The 23,648-nt window shown below is 43.5% G+C and overlaps 1 protein-coding gene across 6 annotated transcripts in view; it reads right to left on the bottom strand.

Moving 5' to 3' along the window:
- The window catches only part of LOC115169829 (partitioning defective 3 homolog), a 264,582-nt gene that overhangs the window by 45,411 nt on the left and 195,523 nt on the right, over nucleotides 1–23,648 (bottom strand). For all 6 annotated transcript variants that reach the window (XM_029725831.1, XM_029725832.1, XM_029725833.1 and 3 more), the window contains 2 exons: nucleotides 18,814–18,933; nucleotides 8,700–8,954 (listed from right to left, as the gene is read on the bottom strand). In XM_029725831.1, coding sequence (XP_029581691.1) covers nucleotides 8,700–8,954; nucleotides 18,814–18,933 — 375 coding nt within the window. The remainder of the gene's footprint in view (nucleotides 1–8,699; nucleotides 8,955–18,813; nucleotides 18,934–23,648) is intronic.

Here is a 23,648-nt window from a genome sequence, read left to right as displayed (position 1 = left end):
TTAGTAGGGAAGGATAGGAGCGTATCGTATGTTAGTAGGGAAGGATAGGAGCGTATCATATGTTAGTAGGGAAGGATAGGAGCGTATCATATGTTAGTAGGGAAGGATAGGAGCGTATCATATGTTGGTAGGGAAGAATAGGAGCGTATCATATGTTAGTAGGGAAGGATAGGAGCGTATCATATGTTAGTAGGGAAGGATAGGAGCGTATCATATGTTAGTAGGGAAGGATAGGAGCGTATCATATGTTAGTAGGGAAGGATAGGAGCGTATGTTAGTAGGGAAGGATAGGAGCGTATCATATGTTAGTAGGGAAGGATAGGAGCGTATCATATGGTAGTAGGGAAGGATAGGAGCGTATCATATGTTAGTAGGGAAGGATAGGAGCGTATCATATGTTAGTAGGGAAGGATAGGAGCGTATGTTAGTAGGGAAGGATAGGAGCGTATCATATGTTAGTAGGGAAGGATAGGAGCGTATCATATGGTAGTAGGGAAGGATAGGAGCGTATCATATGTTAGTAGGGAAGGATAGGAGCGTATCATATGGTAGTAGGGAAGGATAGGAGCATATCATATGTTAGTAGGGAAGGATAGGAGCGTATCATATGTTAGTAGGGAAGGATAGGAGCGTATCATATGGTAGTAGGGAAGGATAGGAGCGTATGTTAGTAGGGAAGGATAGGAGCGTATCATATGTTGGTAGGGAAGGATAGGAGCGTATCATATGTTAGTAGGGAAGGATAGGAGCGTATCGTATGTTAGTAGGGAAGGATAGGAGCGTATCATATGTTAGTAGGGAAGGATAGGAGCGTATCATATGTTGGTAGGGAAGGATAGGAGCGTATCATATGTTAGTAGGGAAGGATAGGAGCGTATGTTAGTAGGGAAGGATAGGAGCGTATCATATGTTAGTAGGGAAGGATAGGAGCGTATCATATGTTAGTAGGGAAGGATAGGAGCGTATCATATGTTAGTAGGGAAGGATAGGAGCGTATCATATGTTAGTAGGGAAGGATAGGAGCGTATCATATGTTAGTAGGGAAGGATAGGAGCGTATCATATGTTAGTAGGGAAGGATAGGAGCGTATCATATGTTAGTAGGGAAGGATAGGAGCGTATCATATGTTAGTAGGGAAGGATAGGAGCGTATCATATGTTAGTAGGGAAGGATAGGAGCGTATGTTAGTAGGGAAGGATAGGAGCGTATCATATGTTAGTAGGGAAGGATAGGAGCGTATCATATGGTAGTAGGGAAGGATAGGAGCGTATCATATGGTAGTAGGGAAGGATAGGAGCGTATCATATGTTAGTAGGGAAGGATAGGAGCGTATGTTAGTAGGGAAGGATAGGAGCGTATCATATGTTGGTAGGGAAGGATAGGAGCGTATGTTAGTAGGGAAGGATAGGAGCGTATCATATGTTAGTAGGGAAGGATAGGAGCGTATCATATGTTAGTAGGGAAGGATAGGAGCGTATCATATGATAGTAGGGAAGGATAGGAGCGTATCATATGTTGGTAGGGAAGGATAGGAGCGTATCATATGTTGGTAGGGAAGGATAGGAGCGTATCATATGTTAGTAGGGAAGGATAGGAGCGTATCATATGGTAGTAGGGAAGGATAGGAGCGTATCATATGTTAGTAGGGAAGGATAGGAGCGTATGTTAGTAGGGAAGGATAGGAGCGTATGTTAGTAGGGAAGGATAGGAGCGTATGTTAGTAGGGAAGGATAGGAGCGTATCATATGTTAGTAGGGAAGGATAGGAGCGTATCATATGTTAGTAGGGAAGGATAGGAGCGTATCATATGTTAGTAGGGAAGGATAGGAGCGTATGTTAGTAGGGAAGGATAGGAGCGTATCATATGTTAGTAGGGAAGGATAGGAGCGTATGTTAGTAGGGAAGGATAGGAGCGTATCATATGTTAGTAGGGAAGGATAGGAGCGTATCATATGTTGGTAGGGAAGGATAGGAGCGTATCATATGTTGGTAGGGAAGGATAGGAGCGTATCATATGTTAGTAGGGAAGGATAGGAGCGTATGTTAGTAGGGAAGGATAGGAGCGTATGTTAGTAGGGAAGGATAGGAGCGTATCATATGGTAGTAGGGAAGGATAGGAGCGTATCGTATGTTAGTAGGGAAGGATAGGAGCGTATCATATGTTAGTAGGGAAGGATAGGAGCGTATCATATGTTAGTAGGGAAGGATAGGAGCGTATCATATGTTAGTAGGGAAGGATAGGAGCGTATCATATGTTAGTAGGGAAGGATAGGAGCGTATCATATGATAGTAGGGAAGGATAGGAGCGTATCATATGTTGGTAGGGAAGGATAGGAGCGTATCATATGTTAGTAGGGAAGGATAGGAGCGTATCATATGTTAGTAGGGAAGGATAGGAGCGTATCATATGGTAGTAGGGAAGGATAGGAGCGTATGTTAGTAGGGAAGGATAGGAGCGTATCATATGTTGGTAGGGAAGGATAGGAGCGTATCATATGTTAGTAGGGAAGGATAGGAGCGTATCGTATGTTAGTAGGGAAGGATAGGAGCGTATCATATGTTAGTAGGGAAGGATAGGAGCGTATCATATGTTGGTAGGGAAGGATAGGAGCGTATCATATGTTAGTAGGGAAGGATAGGAGCGTATCATATGTTAGTAGGGAAGGATAGGAGCGTATCGTATGTTAGTAGGGAAGGATAGGAGCGTATCATATGCTAGTAGGGAAGGATAGGAGCGTATCATATGTTAGTAGGGAAGGATAGGAGCGTATGTTAGTAGGGAAGGATAGGAGCGTATGTTAGTAGGGAAGGATAGGAGCGTATGTTAGTAGGGAAGGATAGGAGCGTATGTTAGTAGGGAAGGATAGGAGCGTATGTTAGTAGGGAAGGATAGGAGCGTATCATATGTTAGTAGGGAAGGATAGGAGCGTATCATATGTTAGTAGGGAAGGATAGGAGCGTATCATATGTTAGTAGGGAAGGATAGGAGCGTATCATATGTTAGTAGGGAAGGATAGGAGCGTATCATATGTTAGTAGGGAAGGATAGGAGCGTATCATATGTTAGTAGGGAAGGATAGGAGCGTATCATATGTTAGTAGGGAAGGATAGGAGCGTATCATATGTTAGTAGGGAAGGATAGGAGCGTATCATATGTTAGTAGGGAAGGATAGGAGCGTATCATATGGTAGTAGGGAAGGATAGGAGCGTATCATATGGTAGTAGGGAAGGATAGGAGCGTATCATATGTTAGTAGGGAAGGATAGGAGCGTATGTTAGTAGGGAAGGATAGGAGCGTATCATATGTTAGTAGGGAAGGATAGGAGCGTATCATATGTTAGTAGGGAAGGATAGGAGACACAGGCAGCATCCTAAATAGCACCCTATTCCCTATATAGTGCCACTACTGGTCAGAAGTAGTGCACTGTATAGGGAACAGTGTGCCATTTGCCACTAATCACACTTATTCAACCTATTGACATTCTCACCCATCCCACTCCCACTCACACAACCTTCTTTCAGCTTTAAACCTTTGCGTTGTCAAGGTAAATAAGAGCATCAAAACCTTTTTAGGACTGGAACTAAGCTGTATAAAACACCAACAACCTTGCCAGAACAGTGAAGACAAATGAGATGAAGGCAATGGCCATAGAGGTATACTCTCCCACATTCAGACAGGATTAGAGCTGCACAATTCCAGTAACTTTTCCCAAATTCCCAGGTTCTCTCTAAATCCAGGTTGTAAGATTTACGGAATCAGGAGAGAATCAGCAGGAAATCTAAAACCCTCCATCCAGGATTTCTGGAAAACCTAGGCATTTTGGGAAAGTAAGCGGGATTTTGCAAACCTAGACAGGATTTCTATAGAATCATACAGAGTCCAGTCCTGCCTCCCCAGAGGTTGGTGGCCAGGAAGGAGCCCTGGATTAGGCAGGGAACAGAATGGCATGTCTCCCCTATAGATTAACTAAGGGATGACTCTGTCACAGAAGAGCAGATGGGAGATGATAGTAGCTGATCGTTAAAATCTACAGCCACATATTTAAACAACAGTCACTGATATGACCTAATACATCACACGATGGTTTATTGAGTAAAAAGTAACGACTCTGTAATAAACCGTTAATTACAATAACGGGTCCGAGAGCGCATCAGCTACACATTCTGTCTGCGTCCCAAATGCCACCCGTACTTCCTATATATTGCACTACTTTTGACCAGACCCCATAGGGCACGGCAAAAGTAGTGCACTATATTGGAAATAGGGTGCCATTTGGAACGTTTCTAAAAACCAGATTGATAGATAATCAGCAGATAAAGACATTAGCTAGAGGTCAAACGCTTCTAGTTTATCACATGAACGTATCATTTGAAATGACAGATGAGGTTTGTGTGTAGTGTCTACAGCTTATTCAGCCTGCTGTTTTAGTAACACTATTTCAACTACAGTGACTTTCTCTCAACACATTCTTACCGATTTCACGGTTTCTCTTAACAGTTTGGTTTTCCACAACACCCATTCTTTCCCCATCATCGTAGGTGGTAGAATCTGTGGCGTGTGTGTGTGTGTGTGTGTGTGTGAGAGAGAGAGACTCGAGGGACTCCTGTTGGGTATCTGAAAGCACTCTGTCTGAATAAAGGGGGATTACCAGTGTGTTTACCCACGTTTTATGTGGGAATGAATTGCCCTCTGATGCGGGCGCGCACACACACACACCAACACACACACACACACACCCCCCACCGAGTGGTCCCACATTCAACTGCCTTTTCTATTCATCTGCAAAGCTAAGCAGATGGATCAAGGTTGAAGTGACCCCCCGTGGTGTGATGTTACTCACTGTAGGGCCTTATCAGGCTCCCAGAACCTCATTATACTTCCCAAATGTCACTAGTGCACTACTTTAGACCAGACACTATATAGGGAATAGGGTGCCATTTGTGACTTCCTCACAGATGCTGCTTGGCTAGCTGTTTCATATAATGCTTCGGGTGACCACTCCTATATGTTGCTTTGCTCCGAGGGCTTTTTCTTACAGGCCTAAATGAACATAATAGAGCAGATTCAATAAGAACAGCCACAGAGAAGGGGAATCAAATCACATGAAATCCCACAACCAGGGTCTCTATTCTCCTGGAGGGGGATAACACAATACAGATACAGGAGAGAATTCACTAGTTTAAACTGCATCATGTGATGGAACACCACATTTGAGGCATTCACGATATATACACCAATGAAAGAACATGCCCAGTGCTCTTGAACACATTAAAGGGGCAAACAGGGATTGGTACATCCTTTTTTGGACATGGGGTATTTTTGATCTGATGGATGGTCTATGAATTTGAGAGTTGTTACATTACTTCAGCCCAGTTCCTCAGCTGTTTACCAAAAAAGTGTTGGGTGACCGCTTTGTTGCTGTTTAAATAGCAGAACTCTCCCAGTGCTCTGTGGTTCTCACTAAAGTAGACTACATTGTTATGGCCAACACAGTTGTTGCCAAGTACATAATTGCATTTTCTGTCTATTTGGGGGCTTAGGACTTACAAGGTTATGACAAATGATACCAGATGTCAAATTTGAACTCAAGACCTTGTGAAATATACACAGCAATTGTGGGAAAAGGTTACTGAGATAAGTTTGGGCTTTGCACAATATTTTCTTTGGCAGACGGAGAGGGCAAGTAGGACCAACCACAATATCCAGGAGAGGTTATGCAATTTGGCAGAGGACCATGAAGGACTAGCTCACAGAGAGAGAATATTCTTAACTTACAGCTACAGTACCGCCAATACAATAAATATAGGACCCCTACCAAAATAACAATTACTGCACAACAAACAGAGTAATTTCAACATAAATCATTTTCTTTCACTCACTCTATAAATCCTTTTATCAGGCAGCCCATACGAGCCCAGCCATGTTTCAGTTCCATACTGTAGGCTAATACACAGTACCAAAGCCTATGAACTCCACAAAAAGCTCTATGATGTTTCAACTATGTTGCACAAGTATGGTTGCGTCTCAAATGGAACCCTATTCCCTATATAGGGCACTACTTTTGACCAGGTCCCTGGTCAGAAGTAGTGCACTACATAGGCAATAGGGTGCCATTTAACACTCCGCCTGTTGCAACAATATGATTGAGTTGACAGAAGTCAGTCATGGTTCTCAGGGTGGAGGAAATGGCTGACTTCTCCTCTGGGTTTCATGAAGCTCCTGGCAGACTCATTTTGCGCTGCACAGTTAAATTGAAAGTTCTGATGGTCCGTAGTTTTGCAAGCACCTACTGTAGGCAATTAAAAAATGAATTCCACTGTATATTTATACAGCTGCAGATTTGTTTTCCTTCTCTGCCAAGCGGACAAAAAGGGCAATGGGTGATGTTCTAGCTCTAAGAGGAATGAAAGAGGGAGGAGACTAGGCCCCTAGCTGCAGTATTCTGGCTTTCACATTCGGAGACAGACAAGGGCCGTTTAGACAGCGCATCACCCCTCACTGTAATACAGGGTATGACTGTCCAATGGCCACCATTATCATAGCAACACATACTGTAGGTCTTATAGTGCCATGGACATGACTAGATATATTGTGGGCCACATATCAATAACTAAATCAGTCTCTCAATCATAGCATTAGCCCTGAACTACATAGTCGAAGTCAGGGTTTTTACCTCGGGCAAAAAAGGGCTTAGTAGGTGGGCGTGGCAATGGGCGCGGTCGGCCTGGGGGAATTTTAGATAACATTTTAGAGGCCCCCACATTGGCGGTGTAGAGAATTTCCCGGAATTCTACACCTTTCTCCATGGAGCTGAATCGTTGTGGTGCATCATGAACAACAACATGAAGTCCTTGACTGTTTATTGAACAAGTGCTCTATGGTATTGCTGGTCTCGTTCAACAGCAGCAGTGCATGGTAATGCTGTTCACTTCACACATCCTCGCTCTACAACTACAGGTAACTGACAAAATAAAGGAAACACTTGAGTAAATGAGGGATACAAAGTATATTGAAAGCAGGTGCTTCCACACAGCTGTGATTCCAAAGGTAATTAACATCCCATCATGCTTAGGGTCATGTATAAAAATGCTGATCAGGTCATTATTTTGGCTACCATGGCTATGCCCCCATAGGATGACAATGCCCCCATCCACAAGTGGTCACTGAATGGTTTAATAGCATGAAAACAATGTAAACCATATGCCATGACCATCTGTCACCTAATCTCAACCCAACTGAACACTTCTAGGAGATTCTGGAGCGGTGCCTGAGACAGCATTTTCTCGTGGAAGAATGGCATCGCATCCCTCCAATAGAGTCCAGACACTTGTAGAATCTATGCCAAGGTGTATTGAAACTGTTCTGGCTCAACGCCCAATTAAAACACTATGTTGACACTATGTTTCCTTTATTTTGGCATTTACCTGTATAACAGAACACTAACACTGTGGCAGCACAATCATTTACAAATCAATACTACATACAGTATTAATAATATACACACTGCTGTGAGTATAGGAACATGTGAAATAACACCCTGTATTCTCTTTGGCTAGAGAAATCACGTAATTCATTCTGTAATACGCTTCAGGCCATACAGACTTACAATTTAATACTGGTCCTGCGTCCCAAATGGCACTGTAATATTGGGTCAGCGTCCCAAATGGTACCATATTCCCGACGTAGTGCACAAATACCTGGTCAAAAGTTGTTCACTATAGGGAATAGGGTACCATTTGGGACGCAGACACTGACTACTGCTGTGGACAGAGGGCACACAGGCTTATGGTTTCTCATAGCTTCATGTGTGATGTATAGTACTGTCACTGGTACACTGAGTATGAATGAATACATGGTAGGAATACAGATCATTGATGTACGATTATATGTTGGAGTATTGTTGTAAAACCAATCTGGGACAATTAAGTTGAAAGTTGGTAAAATGAAAATATATTCCATTCCACAACAGTCTAGAGAATGGTGTGAGATGATTAACAGATGCCAATCCTAAAGGAAAGTAAACCGGATTAGCTTGAGGACCAGAATTCGATTCTGAGTCCCAAATTGGTTTATCTACAGTATGGCTGAATCCTAAACCAGAGCTATATTCCCTATATAGTGCACTACTTTTGACCAGGGCCTATACAAGTAAAAGCGCAGCTATGTAGGAAATATGGTGCCATTTGGGACGCATTTCATGAACATGCAACAGGAGAGAGTAAGTGAAAATGTAGAAATGTTGCCTTCCTTTCCCCTCAGGACCAAGGTAATCACCAGTGAGCCCCTGTCAGTAGAGTGGTGATATTTAACTGCCTTTCATTGCTGTGGTTATTTTCCTGGGGTGAGGTGTGATGACTGGACTAAGACACTTCAGTGCAACAGTGTTTGTCCTAGCGTTACTTAGACACAGCAAGATACTATTTCACCTATAAAGGAATGAGTTCTTCAACACCACTGAGGCTTGAATGATGGTCTTTAGCACGATGAATTGGTCCATAAAAACAATGTACCAGGCAGAAGTGCTAGTTAATGGTGCTTGATAGTGGTATTTATAGTGGTATTACTACCACTCTTCATCAGCCCCGGGTTCAAAGACAAACCCTGCCCATCTGGCACTCCTGGCAGGATTGAGCAAATGGCCAAAGTATTTATACCCAGTTCTGCCCCTCATAGCGTAGGACCGACCCTCGGCCCCCTACCTGTCGGCGGAGGGAGGGCGTCCGTTTGCGTTGCGGGCCTTGCCGACTTGTGTGTAGAGGGAGGAGTCTTGGTGGTGGTGGTCGTTGTCTAGGGGGCTCTGGGGACGGCTGTGCCCGCTGCCCAGGGACGTGTCCAGTGGCCCGATGCCGGCATAGGGGTGCTCCTCGTCTCGGCTCAGGTTGATGTCCAGGATCTCAGCGTAGTCCCTCTCCCGTGCCTGCCGCTCCCGCAGCTCCCGGGTCTTAACCTGGATCCTGGAGGAAAGGAGACAGGGAATGTTTTTTTATTGATTCAAAAGGAAAACTGTGGATGACACCCTATTGAAATCAAATGTATTTGACACATGCACTGAATACAACAGGCGTAGACTTTACTGTGAAATGCTTACTTATGAGCCCTTTCCAGACAATGCCAAATGAAAAATAAAATGAGCACAAAAGGAAATAGTAACAATAAAATAATGAGGCTATATACAGAGTATACCAAACATTTGCACCCCCTGTTTGCCCTCAGAACATCCTCAATTCGTCAGGGCATGGACTCTACAAGGTGTCGAAAGCGTTCTACAGTGAAGCTGGCCTATGTTGACTTCAATACTTGCCACAGTTGTGTCAAGTGGGCTGAATGTCCTTTGGGTAGTGGACCATTCTTGATACACACGGGAAATTGTTGAGCATGAAAAACCCAGAAGCATTGCAGTTCTTGACACAAACCGGTACGCCTGGCACCTACTACAATACTCCGTTCAAAGGCACTTAAATCTTTTGTCTTGCCCATTCACCCTCTGAATGGCATACATGTCTCAATTGTCTCAAGGCTTAAAAATCATTCTTTAACCTGTCTCCTCCCCTTCATCTACACTGATTGAAGTGGATTTAACTAGTGACATCAACAAGGGACCAAAGCTTTCACCTGGATTCACCTGATCAGTCTATATGTCATGGTAAGAGCAGTTCTTAATTTTTTATATACTCAGTGTACAAAGACTTCCAGTACAGAGTCAATGTGCTGGGGTACAAGGTAGCTGAGGTGATTGAGGTAATATGTACATGTAGGTAGGGGTAAAAGTGACTAGGCAATCAGGATAGATTATAAACAAATAAACAGAGTTGCAGCAGCATGTGTGAACAGTGTCTAAGAGTTTAAAAGTGTATCTGTGTGGAGTCAATATGCATGTGTATGTTTTGTGTGTGTAAGCATATGTAGTGTCTATGTAGAATGTGTGACTGTGTAGAATGTGTGACTGTGTGGGTAGAGTCCAGTGAGAGTGCATAGAGCCAGTGCAAAAAAAATCTATGCAAATAGTCCGGGAAGCCATTTGATTAGCTGTTCAGTGGTCTTATGGCTTGGCGGTAGAAGCTGTTCAGGAGCCTTTTTGGTCCCAGACTTGGCGCTCTGGTACCGTTTACCGTGCGGTAGCAGAAAGAAAAGTCTGACTTTGGTGGCTGGAGTCTGACAATTTTTAGGGCCTTCCTCTGACACCGCCTGGCATATAGGTCCTGAGTGGCAGGGAGCTCGGCCCCAGTGATGTACTTGGCCATACGCACTACCCTATGTAGCGCCTTGCGGTCGGATGCCAAGCAGTCCCCATATCAAGCGGTGATGCAGCCAGTCAAGATACTCTCAATTGTGCAGCTGTATAACTCTGAGGATCTGAGGGCCCATGCCAAATCTACTCTTGAGGAGGAAGAAGCATTGTCGTGCCTTCTTCATGACTGTGTTGGTGTGTTTGGACCATGATGGGTCCTTTATGATGTGAACACCGAGGAACTTGAAGCTCTCGACCCGCTCCACTACAGCGCTGTCAATGTGAGTGGGGGCGTGCTCGGCCCTCATTTCCTGTAGTCCACAATCAGCTCCTGTCTTACTGACGTTGAGGGAGAGGCTGTTGTCGTGGCACCACACTTCCAGGTCTCATGGTCGTCGTGGATCAGGCCTACCACTGTTGTCGTTGGCCAAGGTCGTGTGCGGCCACGCAGTCGTGGGTCAACAGGGAGTACAGGAGGGGACTAAGCACACATCCCTGAGGAGCCCCTGTGTTGAGGATCAGCGTGGCAGAAGCGCTGTTGCCTACCCTCACCAAATGGCCCATCAGGAAGTCCAGGATCCATTTGCAGAGGGAGGTGTTAAATCCTTGGCTTAGTGATGAGCTTGGAGGGCACTATGGCGATGAACGCTGAGCTGCAGTCAATGAACAGCATTCTTACATAGTTGTTCCTTTTGTCCGGGTGGAAAAGGGCAGTGTGGAGTGCAATAGCGATTGCGTCATCTGTGGATCTGTTGGGGCGGTATGCAAATTGCAGTGGTTCAAGCGTTTCTGAGACGATGGTGTTGATGTGAGCCATGACCTGCCTTTCAAAGCATTTCATGGCTACAGATATGAGTGCTACGGGGAGATAGTATTTAGACCGGCTACCTTGGCGTTCTTGGGTACAGGGACTATGGTAGTCTGCTTGAAACATGTAGGTTTTACAGACTGGGTCAGGGAGAAGTTGAAAATGTCACTTGCCAGCTGGTTAGCGTATGCTCGGAGTACGCAATCCTGGTAATCAGTCTGGCTCTGTGGCCTTACTCATATCGGCTACAGAGAGCGTGATCACAGTCATCCGGAACAGCTAGTGCTCTTATGCATGGTTCAGTGTTGGAATTTAGCTCGTCTGGTAGGCTTCCCTATATAGTGTACAGCTTTTGACCAGAGCCGTATACAGTGAATAGGGTGCATTTGAGACAAAAGAAAACATTTTTACATCCTTATTGTAAAAGGCAGCTGCCCTCCTTTCTATAACACTTATGTATTTTTAAACCCTCGTGTAAACTTTCCATTGCTGCAGTGAAATAGTTAGAAATTCTATGGCGGTCTGAGTAGTCTACCTTGGGAAGGGTGGAGAAGCAGAAACTTTAACCTAATCAATGTCTGATCTGTAATGGCAGTTCCTTTCCCAAGGATCAGTTGGGATTTGCAATTCCTCTGGTAAAACACATATTGATTGGTCAAGGCCAGAGGCTGGAGAAAATCCACCTCTAATTGACTGTCTGTATGAATTTACTCCTCAGGTGAGGGTCAGGGCCTTCTCTTCACAGCTAGACAGAAAAACAGAATTGTTTAGTGCATCCTAAATAGCACCATATTCCCCATATAGTGCACTAGGCCTGGTCAAAAGTAGTGCACAATATAGGGAATATGGTACCATTTGGGACACCGACAAGCACCTGTCTGGTGAATCAACTGTCCGGAATATATTATGTATACATCTAATCCCACTTTCCTTTCATTCACTATGTTTTATCATTATTGTGTAGCTTTTACCACCAAGCAGGGGTGTAAAGTACTTAAGTAAAAATACTACTTAAGCTATTTTTAGGGGGTATCTGTACTTATCTATTTATATTTGACAACTTTTACTTCACCAAATTCCTAAAGAAAATATACTTTTTACTCCATATATTTTCCTGACACCCAAAAGTACTCGTTACATTTTGAACACTTGGCAGGACAGGAAAATGGTCCAATTCACGCACTTTTGTAGAGAACATCCCTGATCACCTGTACTTCCTCTGATCTGACGGACTCACTAAAACACATATTTAAAAAAATAAAATACAATTTACTCACTAAACACACATGCTCTGTTGTAAATTATGTCAATGTTGGAGTGTGCCCCTGGCTATCAGTAAAAATAAAAAAAATAATATATATATATATATATATATATATATATATATATAAATAAAAGTGCCGTTTGGTTAATAAGGAATTTGAAATTATTTATACTTTTACTGAAGTATATTTTAGCAATTACATTCACATTTGATACTTAAAGCAATATGTAACTTTTTGGGCGATCAGACAAAATTCACAGAGCAATGTGAGTTATAGATCAATCACTACTTGAAAACAAGTCTAAGAAGGGGTAGATCTGTTCTATGTGCACTATTTCTATGCTTCCCGTTCTTTAGTTTTGCGTCTTTTACTTTTGGTTTTGTACACCAGCTTCAAGAACAGCTAAAACAACAATTTTTGATTGATGGTACAATGATTCTCTACACTATACTAGCTTATTTTGTAACAAACTGAAATTTAGCAAACTATTAGAGTTCTCGTAACCAGAATATGGCAGAACTATTTCTACTTAGCCCAACTAAGTATATTTAAAACCTAATACTTTTACTCAAGTAGTATTTTACTGGGTGACTCAAGTCATTTTCTATAAAAAGTATGTTTACTCTTACTCAAGTACGACAATTGGGTACTTTTTCCACTGCTGTCACCAAGGGACATCACATTATCGTTACACAGTGAACACAATGGAACATTGTTCTGTGTGGAAAATGAGGAAAGGCCTCCCATCAACCCTGGTTCTTATGCCATCTACTCCCCCCTCCTTCACGAGTATAGAACCCATTATAGCTCCTAGCCACCTACTCTTTGAAAGTAGAGATATTTACATCTCTCATCAGGGCCAATCATTAAGACCTCGGAGGGTTTCCTCACAGAAACATGTCAGGGCTGAGGCCATTGTTTGGTCCAACGGTTAACTCAATCCTTCTTCCTGGCTGGCCCACTTGGATAGAGGCTCAGGATTATGACCTGTGTTGGCACTTGTTATTCTCTAGATAGAATATCTCATTTGAATGGAGGTGGGAACAATTAGCATTTTTGTGGTACAAGGTAAACAGAGCTTGAATTTGAGGAAGCCGATTCTGCTCTAGTGGTTCTTTCAGAAGATGTAGGGATTGAGATTGTACAGGCTTTCATGTCAAGGCAGCTCCTGTTGTAAGGAGACACATTAATTCCGTCGGTCTAGCTAGCCTGCTTAGAACATAGCATTGGTGACCCCTCCACCTCCCTTCCATGGCAAGGCTTCTGAGGGAGCCAAACACAGGGAGCAGATTGCCATGTCTGCCCTCATCAGCGGCACAGTGTTTCCCATCACTAGCTTACTACACTCCCAACACAAACCTTGTTTTCTCCCGGTTTAAAGAAAGCTCTCTCAAGAGCCCGTTGCCTTCTGGTAATGTAGATATTCGCTGAGTCTACAAACAAGCTTTAGCGTGTCTTCACTCAGGGGAGGCTACAGTGCTAACGTGTTATAAGAGGACTATGTTTCCCCAAAAAAATCCTAAACATAACATTATTCAAAAGATGGCTTAGTCTATTCATCTCAGCGACTGCCTGGAATATGTGATGAGCTCTTTCAAGCTCATCAGGGAAATATTACTGCCTTCATGGAGAAATATTTTCCCGTATAATGACTATTTTATTTTCACACTTAAATAGAAAACCCTTTTCTTTGACTTACCATTTCATTATGCACATTTCTTGAGGCATAATTATTTAGATTTCCCTGTTGAGTGCTAGACGAGGCAAACCTGTCTGTCCTCTTTTCTCTTTCCCTCGTTCCCCGGCAGTAAAGAGGCCCAGAGAGAAGCAAGGGGATGATAATTGCTAGTTTAAAGGTTGATAATTGGCATAGCTGTAATTATGTGCTCGTTGAGGTACTCCCTCCTTGCACTTAAAAGTAATACCTTAGCTGTTCACCAAGGAATGGTCTGTAGAGAGAGGGGTGGAGGAGTAGGTAGATAGCACACTGAGAATGCAAGTGTTTCATCTGGATAAGAAATGAAGCATGATTGATGATACACTGACTTACTGTAACTTGAGATCCATCTACAGAATAGTAATGAATGTGATCAAAAATGTACAGAGGACAATAATATTACATGACCAAAAGTATGTGGATACCTGCTTGTCGAACATCTTTATTCCAAAATCATGGGCATTAATAAGGAGTTGGTTCCCCTTTTGCTGCTATAACAGCCTCCACTCTTCTGGGAAGTCTTTCCACTAGATGTTGGAACATTGCTGCGGGGACTTGCTTCCATTCAGCCACAAGAGCATTAGTGAGGTCTGGCACTGATGTTGGGCGATTAGGAATGGCTCACAGTCGGCGTTCCAATTAATCCCAAAGGTGTTGGATGGGGTTGTGCAGACCAGTCAAGTCCTTCCACACCGATTTCTACAAACCATTTCTGTATGGATCTCGCTATGTGCACAGGGGCATTGTCATGCTGAAACAAGACACGGCCTTCCCCAAACTTTTGCCACAAAGTTGGAAGCACAGAATCGTCTAGAATGTCATTGTATGCTGTAGCGTTACGATTTCCCTTCAATGGAACTAAGGAGCCTAGTCTGAACCATGAAAAACAGCCCCAGACCATTATTCCTCTATCAAACTTTACAGTTAGCACTATGCATTCGGGCAGGTAGGTAACCCAGATTTGTCTGTCAGAATGCCAGACGGTGAAGCGTGATTCATCATTCCAATGGCGGCGAACTTTACACCACTCCAGCTGACACTTGGCATTGCGCATGGTGGTGAATGGTGGTCCCGCCATGGAAACCCATTTCATGAAGCTCCCGACGAACAGTTATTGTGCTGACGTTGATTCCAGAGACCGTTTGGAACTCGGTAGTTAGTGTTGCAACCGAGGACAGATGATTTTTATACGCTACACGCTTCAGCACTCGGCAGTCCCATTCTGTGAGTTTGTGTGGCCTACCACTTTGCGGCTGAGCTGTTGTTGCTCTGAGACGTTTCCACTTCACAATAACAGCACTTAGTTGGCCGGAGCAGCTCTAGCAAGGCAGAAATTTGACGAACTGACTTATTGCATCCTATGACGGTGCCATGTTGAAAGTCACTGAGCTCTTCAGTAAGGCCATTCTATTGCCAATGTTTTTCTATGGAGATTGCATGCTGTGTGCTCGATTTTATACACCTGTCTGCAACGGGTGTGGCTGAAATAGCCAAATCCACTAATTTGAAAGGGTATCCACATACTTTTGTATATATATAGTTTATCTTCAATAATGGCTACTACAGTACATCTGAATTGACAGTGAGTCACGTCAGATTTATTCATACAAGTGTTTCCTATAGGTTTGACCATAATGATTTCTGGGTGTCTCAACTCACGGTATTTCATGACAAGATCATTAACATAAGTATAGTCATGGCTTATGATCTAAATGAATTGTGCATCGATTCACCTTGCAGTATATTTCCTTCTGAATCCATAATTTGCAGCACTTATTAGCCGAGAGCCCAAAGCAGAGGGAGCTATTTTGTTGATGTGAATTTATAATGGCAGTTCCTTTGATTTGGTCTCCATGTCCAAGTGATTGGCTGTGCATCAGCACTGTAATGACATGGTACGTAGAAATGGAAGTGTCGTGATGAGTGTGATCATTATCACCCACAGCCAGGGCACTAAATATCTGGGCTTCAAAAGAAGCTCTCATGTCAATGATTGCTCCCAAACCTTTCAGTCCTTCAATAGAGGGTAAATCAAAGGAAACACTCAGTGCTGCAGTAGGGTGGTGTACATCAAGCACCAACAAAACACTCCCTCTCAATTCTTCAGTTGCATCCCAAATAGCACCCTATTCCCAATACAGTGCACTACTTTAGACCAGGGCAACTATATAGGGAATAGGGTGCCACTTGGGACTCTCTCCCTGTCTCTAGAGCATGTGAGGATGTAGCTTTTAGTTGACTTGTGGGATCACAGAAAAGGATGGAGTCATTGAGACAGGGGCAAGTAAGACAGGCCAGGGAACGAAGACAGAGCAGGCTCTTTCAGTGAGGCTTCCCAATATTTTGACCCTTGACCTTTCTTTGGCTCCTGGTGGAAACAGAAAAGACTGCGACTGACCAGAAAGCCCTGTTAATGGCTTTAGTTTAGTTTTGCATCAATGGTACATTTCAGTGACAGCCATGTCTTGTGCAATATCCTATTTGACCTCTAGTAGTAAATTTACTGTATTGGGCCTGTATAACTAAGTTCTACTAAAAACACCATTTTTATTTTGAGGAATCCATGGTTGTGTCCCAAATGCAGTAGTTGGAGAGCAGAGGAAGCAACGTAGGCACACAAGAACATGTCATAAACAGGTGAGAACATCGCAAAATTCAGTTGCATTTTGTCAAACCAGTTATTACTCTACATTATAGGGGGTTATCACAATGTGAAAAATCGCCCTCAAAACCGATGTCTGAACTTTCTAATAATGTGAAACACAAGTGTTAAATACCATGTTTTAGGGGCAGTGATCATGCACCTAAAACACCAGCAGAAGAATTAAGAGTATTGTAGTGTGTGTGTATGTACAGTTGAAGTCGGAAGTTTACATAAACCTTAGCCAAATACATTTAAACACAGTTTTTCACAATTCCTGACATTTAATCCGAGTAGAAATTCCCTGTCTTAAGTCAGTTGGGATCCCAACTTTATTTTAAGAATGTGAAATGTCAGAATAATAGTAGAGAGAGTGATTTATTTCTGCTTTTATTTCTTTCATCACATTCCCAGTGGGTCAGAAGTTTACATATACTCAATTAGTATTTGGTAGCATTGCCTATAAATTGTTTAACTTGGGTCAAACATTTCGGGTAGCCTTCCACAAGCTTCCCACAATAAGTTGGGTGAATTTTGGCCCATTCCTCATGACAGAGCTGGTGTAACTGAGTCAGGTTTGTAAAGCTTCCTTGCTCGCACGTACTTTTTCAGTTCTGCTCACAAATTTTCTATAGGATTGAGGTCAGGGCTTTGTGATGGCCACTCCAAAACCTTGACTTCATTGTCCTTAAGCCATTTTGCCACAAATTTGGAAGTATGCTTGGGGTCATTGTCCATTTGCAAGACCCATTTGCGATCAAGCTTTAACTTTCTGACTGATGTCTTGAGATGTTGCTTCAATATATCCACATAATTTTCCTGCCTCATGATGCCATCTATTTTGTGAAGTGCACCAGTCCCTCCTGCAGCAAAGCACCCCCATAACATGATGCTGCCACCCCCGTTCTTCACGGTTGGGATGGTGTTCTTTGGCTTGCAAGCCTCCCCCTTTCTCCTCCTAACATAATGATGGTCATTATGGCCAAACAGTTATATTCTTGTTTCATCAGACCAGAGGACATTTCTACAAAAAGTACAATCTTTGTCCCCATGTGCAGTTGCAAAACGTAGTCTGGCTTTTTTATGGTGGTTTTGGAGCAGCGGCTTCTTCCTTGCTGAGCGGCCTTTCAGGTTATGTCGATAGAGGACTCGTTTTACTGTGGATATAGATACTTTTGTACCCGTTTCCTCCAGCACCTTCACAAGGTCCTTTGCTGTTGTTCTGGGATTGATTTGCACTTTTCGCACCAAAGTACGTTCATCTCTAGGAGACAGAACGCGTCTCCTTCCTGAGCGGTATGACAGGTGCGTGGTCCCATGGTATTTATACATGCGTACTATTGTTTGTACAGATGAACGTGGTACCTTCAGCCATTTGGAAATTGCTCCCAAGGATGAACCAGACTTGTGGAGGTCTACCATTTCTTTTGAGGTCTTGGCAAATTTCCTTTGATTTTCCCATGATATCAAGCAAAGAGGCACTGAGTTTGAAGGTAGGCCTTGAAATACACCCACAGGTACACCTCCAATTGACTCAAATTATGTCAATTAGCCTATCAGAAGCTTCTAAAGCCATGACATCATTTTCTGGAATTTTCCAAGCTGTTTAAAGGCACAGTCAATTTAGTGCATGTAAACTTCTGACCCAGTGGAATTGTGATACAGTGAATTATAAGTGAAATAATCTGTCTGTAAACAATTGTTGGAAAAATTACTTGTGTCATGCACAAAGTAGATATCCTAACCGACTTGCCAAAACTATAGTTTGTTAACAAGAAATGTGTGGAGTGGTTGAAAAACGAGTTTTAATGACTCCAACCTAAGTGTACGTAAACTTCCGACTTCAACTGTATGTATGTGTGTATGTTCAGTAATAAGCTTCGGCATTTACAACCTGGTGCCCAAATGACTGGGACATTACCCTCCTGCCATATCCTTCATTAGACTGAGTGTAGCTCGTGTCCTAGGGTTTGTCTAGTGGGTAGCACCTCCCAATGCCTTTCAGCACATTACGCTTGTATTCGTGTGGGATTGAATCCCAGTCCCACCACAAAACATTTTTTTTTTTAAACTGTCCTGTCAGTCTCTATACCAATAAAACATATATTACAAAATGGTGTGTGTGTGTGTGTGTGTGTGTAGACAGACACTGACCTCTCCTGCTCCAGTCTCATCCTCAGTGTTTCTTCCTCTGAGGCTTGCAGCTCTTCCGGCCTCCACTTGCTCGACCCTTTACGCTCAATTTTCTCTCCGTCCTTGCGATGTTTACCAAACCTGAAATATAAATGGGATCAGCAGACAGACAATTTTACCGAAATGGCTTCGATTTGGGTATTTCCAATGTGCATCACAAATGGCACCCTATTCCCTAATGCACTCCTTTTAACCAGAGCCCTATTGGACCTGTTTAAAAGTAGTACACTTTATAGGGAAAATTGCCATTTGGGACACACAAAAACAGTTCCCCCAGAGACAATAATTAGTAAACTACTAATGGTGATCAACTCATCCATTCTCTCCAACTCCCTTCTGATAAAAACTCCAAATGTTTAGCTCTCAACTTTTACATTCTACTTGACTGAGTTTTCCTAGGCTAATTCAGAAGGAAATTGGCCTGCAGAGTCTCAAAGAGTGAGAGAGAGCGAGAGACAGAGCGGAGCGAAATACAGCAGAGGGAGGTCTATTACCTGATTAATTGATCAACAAATGGCCTCAAATGTAGCATAAAGTGGTTGACAGTGATGTGTAGGTGTTAATATTAAGAGTGGTCCTATCTATCACAGAGACAGCAGGTGACAGTTTCTCTTTCCACTCCAGTGGCTTCCATTAAGTCTCCTTAAACACCAGCCACATCCCAATTTTATTTGGGACTCCAAAATGGTACCCTGTTCCCTTTGTAGTGCACTACTTTCAACCAGAGCCCCCATGTATATAGGGAATAGGCTGCCATTTGGGACAAACTGGAGATTTATGACAGGAGGTACTAGTGAAACTTTGAGATGAGGACATTCATCATGACAGAAGGGCATTTAATATTCTTAATATTTTGCGCACAGAACCCTTATTTCTCTGCTCACGAGTTCAACACCACTGATAAGATGGAAATTTACAAGAAACATTTAAACTAAAGAAGCAGTCGACTTCATTATTCTTTTTTTCCACCTTTATTTAACCAGGTAGGCGAGTTGAGAACAAGTTCTCATTTGCAACTGCGACCTGGCCAAGATAAAGCGTAGCAATTTGACACATACAACACAGAGTTACACATGGAATAAAGAAAACATACAGTCAATAATACAGTAGAACAAAAGAAAACTAAAAAAGTCTATATACGGTGAGTGAAAATGAGGTAAGTTAAGGCAATAAATAGGCCATGGTGGTGAAGTAATTACAATATAGCAATTAAACACTGGAATGGTAGATGTGCAGAAGATGAATGTGCAAGTAGAGATACTGGGGTGCAAAGGAGCAAGATAAATAAATAAATACAGCATGGGGATGAGGTGGGTAGATAGATGGGCTGTTTACAGATGGGCTATGTACAGGTGCAGTGATCTGCTCTGACAGCTGGGCCTTAAAGCTAGTGAGCGAGATATGAGTCTCCAGCATCAGAGATTTTTGCAGTTCATTCCAGTCATTGGCAGCAGAGAACTGGAAGGAAAGACGACCAAAGGAGGAATTGGCTTTGGGGGTGACCAGTGAGATATACCTGCTGGAGCGCGTGCTACGAGTGGGTGCTGCTATGGTGACCAGTGAGCTGAGATAAGGCGGGGCTTTACCTAGCAGAGACTTGTAGATAACCTGTAGCCAGTGGGTTTGGCGACGAGTATGAAGCGAGGGCCAACCAACGAGAGCGTACAGGTCGCAATGGTGGGTAGTGTATGGGGCTTTGGTGACAAAACGGATGGCACTGTGATAGACTGCATCCAGTTTGTTGAGTAGAGTGTTGGAGGCTATTTTATAGATGACATCACCGAAGTCGAGGATCGGTAGGATGGTCAGTTTTACGAGGGTGTGTTTAGCAGCATGAGTGAAGGATGCTTTGTTGCGTTATAGGAAGCCGATTCTAGATTTAATTTTGGATTGGAGATGCTTAATGTGAGTCTGGAAGGAGAGTTTACAGTCTAACCACACACCCAGGTATTTGTAGTTGTCCACGTATTCTAAGTCAGAGCCGTCCAGAGTAGTGATGCTGGACGGGCGAGCAGGTGCGGGCAGTGATCGATTGAATAGCATGCATTTAGTTTTACCTGCGTTTAAGAGCAGTTGGAGGCCACGGAAGTAGAGTTGTATGGCATTGAAGCTCGTCTGGAGGGTAGTTAACACAGTGTCCAAAGAGGGGCCAGAAATATACAGAATGGTATATGGTGTCGTCTGCGTAGAGGTGGATCAGAGAATCACCAGCAGCAAGAGCAACGTCATTGATGTATACAGAGAAGAGAGTCGGCCTGAGAATTGAGCCCTGTGGCACACCCATAGAGACTGCCAGAGGTCCGGACAACAGGCCCTCCGATTTGACACACTGAACTCTGTCAGAGAAGTAGTTGGTAAACCAGGCGAGGCAATCATTTGAGAAACCAAGGCTGTCGAGTCTGCCAATAAGAATGTGGTGATTGACAGAGTCGAAAGCCTTGGCCAGGTCGATGAATACGGCTGCACAGTAATGTCTCTTATCGATGGCGGTTATGATGTCGTTTAGGACCTTGAGCGTGGCTGAGGTGCACCCATGACCAGCTCTGAAACCAGATTGCATAGCGGAGAAGGTACGGTGGGATTCAAAATGATCGGTAATCTGTTTGTTAACTTGGCTTTCGAAGACCTTAGAAAGACAGGGTAGGATAGATATAGGTCTGTAGCAGTTTGGGTCTAGAGTGTCACCCCCTTTGAAGAGGGGGATGACCGCGGCAGCTTTCCAATCTTTGGGAATCTCAGACGCTACAAAAGAGAGGTTGAACAGGCTAGTAATAGGGGTTGCAACAATTTCAGCAGATAATTTTAGAAAGAGAGGGTCCAGATTGTCTAGCCCGGCTGATTTTTATGGGTCCAGATTTTGCCGCTCTTTCAGAACATCAGCTATCTGGATTTGGGTGAAGGAGAAATGTGGGGGCTTTGGCGGGTTGCTGTGGAGGGTGCCGGGCAGTTGACCGGGGTAGGGGTAGCCAGGTGGAAAGCATGGCCAGCCGTAGAGAAATGATTATTGAAATTCTCAATTATAGTGGATTTATCGGTGGTAACAGTGTTTCCTAGCCTCAGAGCAGTGGGCAGCTGGGAGGAGGTGCTCTTATTCTCCATGGACTTTACAGTGTCCCAGAACTTAGTAGTTAGTACTTCAGGATGCAAATTTCTGTTTGAAAAAGCTAGCCTTAGCTTTTCTAACTGCCTGTGTATATTTGTTCCTAACTTCCCTGAAAAGTTGCATATCACGGGGGCTATTCGATGCTAATGCAGAACGCCACAGGATGTTTTTGTGCTGATCAAGGGCAGACAGGTCTGGAGTGAACCAAGGACTATATATATTCCTAATTCTACATTTTTTGAGTGGGGCATGCTTATTTAAGATGGTGAGGAAGGCACTTTTAAAGAATAGCCAGGCATCATCTACTGAAGGGATGAGGTCAATGTCATTCCAGGATACCTCGGGCCAGGTCGATTAGAAAGGCCTGCTCGCAGAAGTGTTTTAGGGAGCGTTTGACAGTGATGAGGGGTGGTTGTTTGGTCGCAGACCCATTACGGATGCAGGCAATGAGGCAGTGATCGCTGAGATCTTGATTGAAAACAGCAGAGGTGTATTTGGAGGGTGAGTTTGTTAGGATGACATCTATGAGGGTGCCAGTGTTTACGGATTTGGGGTTGTACCTGGTAGGTTCATTTATCATTTGTGTGAGATTGAGGGCATCAAGCTTAGATTGTAGGATGGCCGGGGTGTTAAGCATGTCCCAGTTTAGGTCACCTAGTAGCACGAGCTCAGAAGATAGATGGGGGGGGCAATCAATTCACATATGGTATCGAGGGCACAGCTGGGGGCAGAGGGAGGTCTTTAGCAAGCGGCAACAGTGAGAGACTTGTTTCTGGAAAGGTGAATTTTTAGAAGTAGAAGCTCAAATTGTTTAGGTACAGACTTGGATAGTAATACAGAACTCTGCAGGCTATCTTTGCAGTAGATTGCAACACCGCCCCCTTTGGCAGTTCTATCTTGACGGAAAATGTTATAGTTAGCGATGGAGATTTCAGGGTTTTTGGTGGTTTTCCTAAGCCAGGATTCAGACACGGCTAAGACATCCGGGTTGGCAGAGTGTGCTAAAGCAGTGAGTAACACAAACTTAGGGAGTAGGCTTCTAATGTTAACATGCATGAAACCAAGGCTTTTAGAGTTACACAAGTCAACAAATGAGAGCACCTGGGGAGTGGGAGTGGAGCTAGGCACTGCAGGACCCGGATTAACCTCCACATCACCAGAGGAGAAGTAGGATAAGGGTACGGCTAAAGGCTATACGAACTGGCCGTCTAGCACGTTTGGAACAGAGAGTAAAAGGAGCAGGATTCTGGGCACGATAGCAAGGATTGAAGGCATAGTGTACAGACAAAGGTAAGGTAGGATGTGAGTACATTGGAGGTAAACCTAGGCATTGAGTAATGATGAAAGAGATATAGTCTCTAGAGACGTTTAAACCAGGTGATGTCATCGCATATGTAGGAGGTGGAACAACATGGTTGGTTAAGGCATATTGAGCAGGGCTAGAGGCTCTACAGGGAAATAAGACAGTAAACACTAACCAGGACAGTAATGGACGAGGCATATTGATATTAGAGAGAGGCATGCTTGAGACTTCAAGTTCAACGGCTCTGGGAAAAAGCGTCAACAGAGAGAAAGAATGCGAGAGAAAGATAGAGTTTGCATTGCTTTATATATTTGCGGTCGAGTTATTTTCTCAGATAACGAATGTCCATGAGAAGATAACGATGAGCCATGGCAGTTTAACATCAAACGA

Source organism: Salmo trutta, chromosome 31 (assembly GCF_901001165.1).
Source record: "Salmo trutta chromosome 31, fSalTru1.1, whole genome shotgun sequence".
NCBI lineage: Eukaryota > Metazoa > Chordata > Actinopteri > Salmoniformes > Salmonidae > Salmo > Salmo trutta.
Note: the sequence above shows the minus strand (reverse complement) of the source record. Positions and strands in the feature narration are given on the sequence as shown.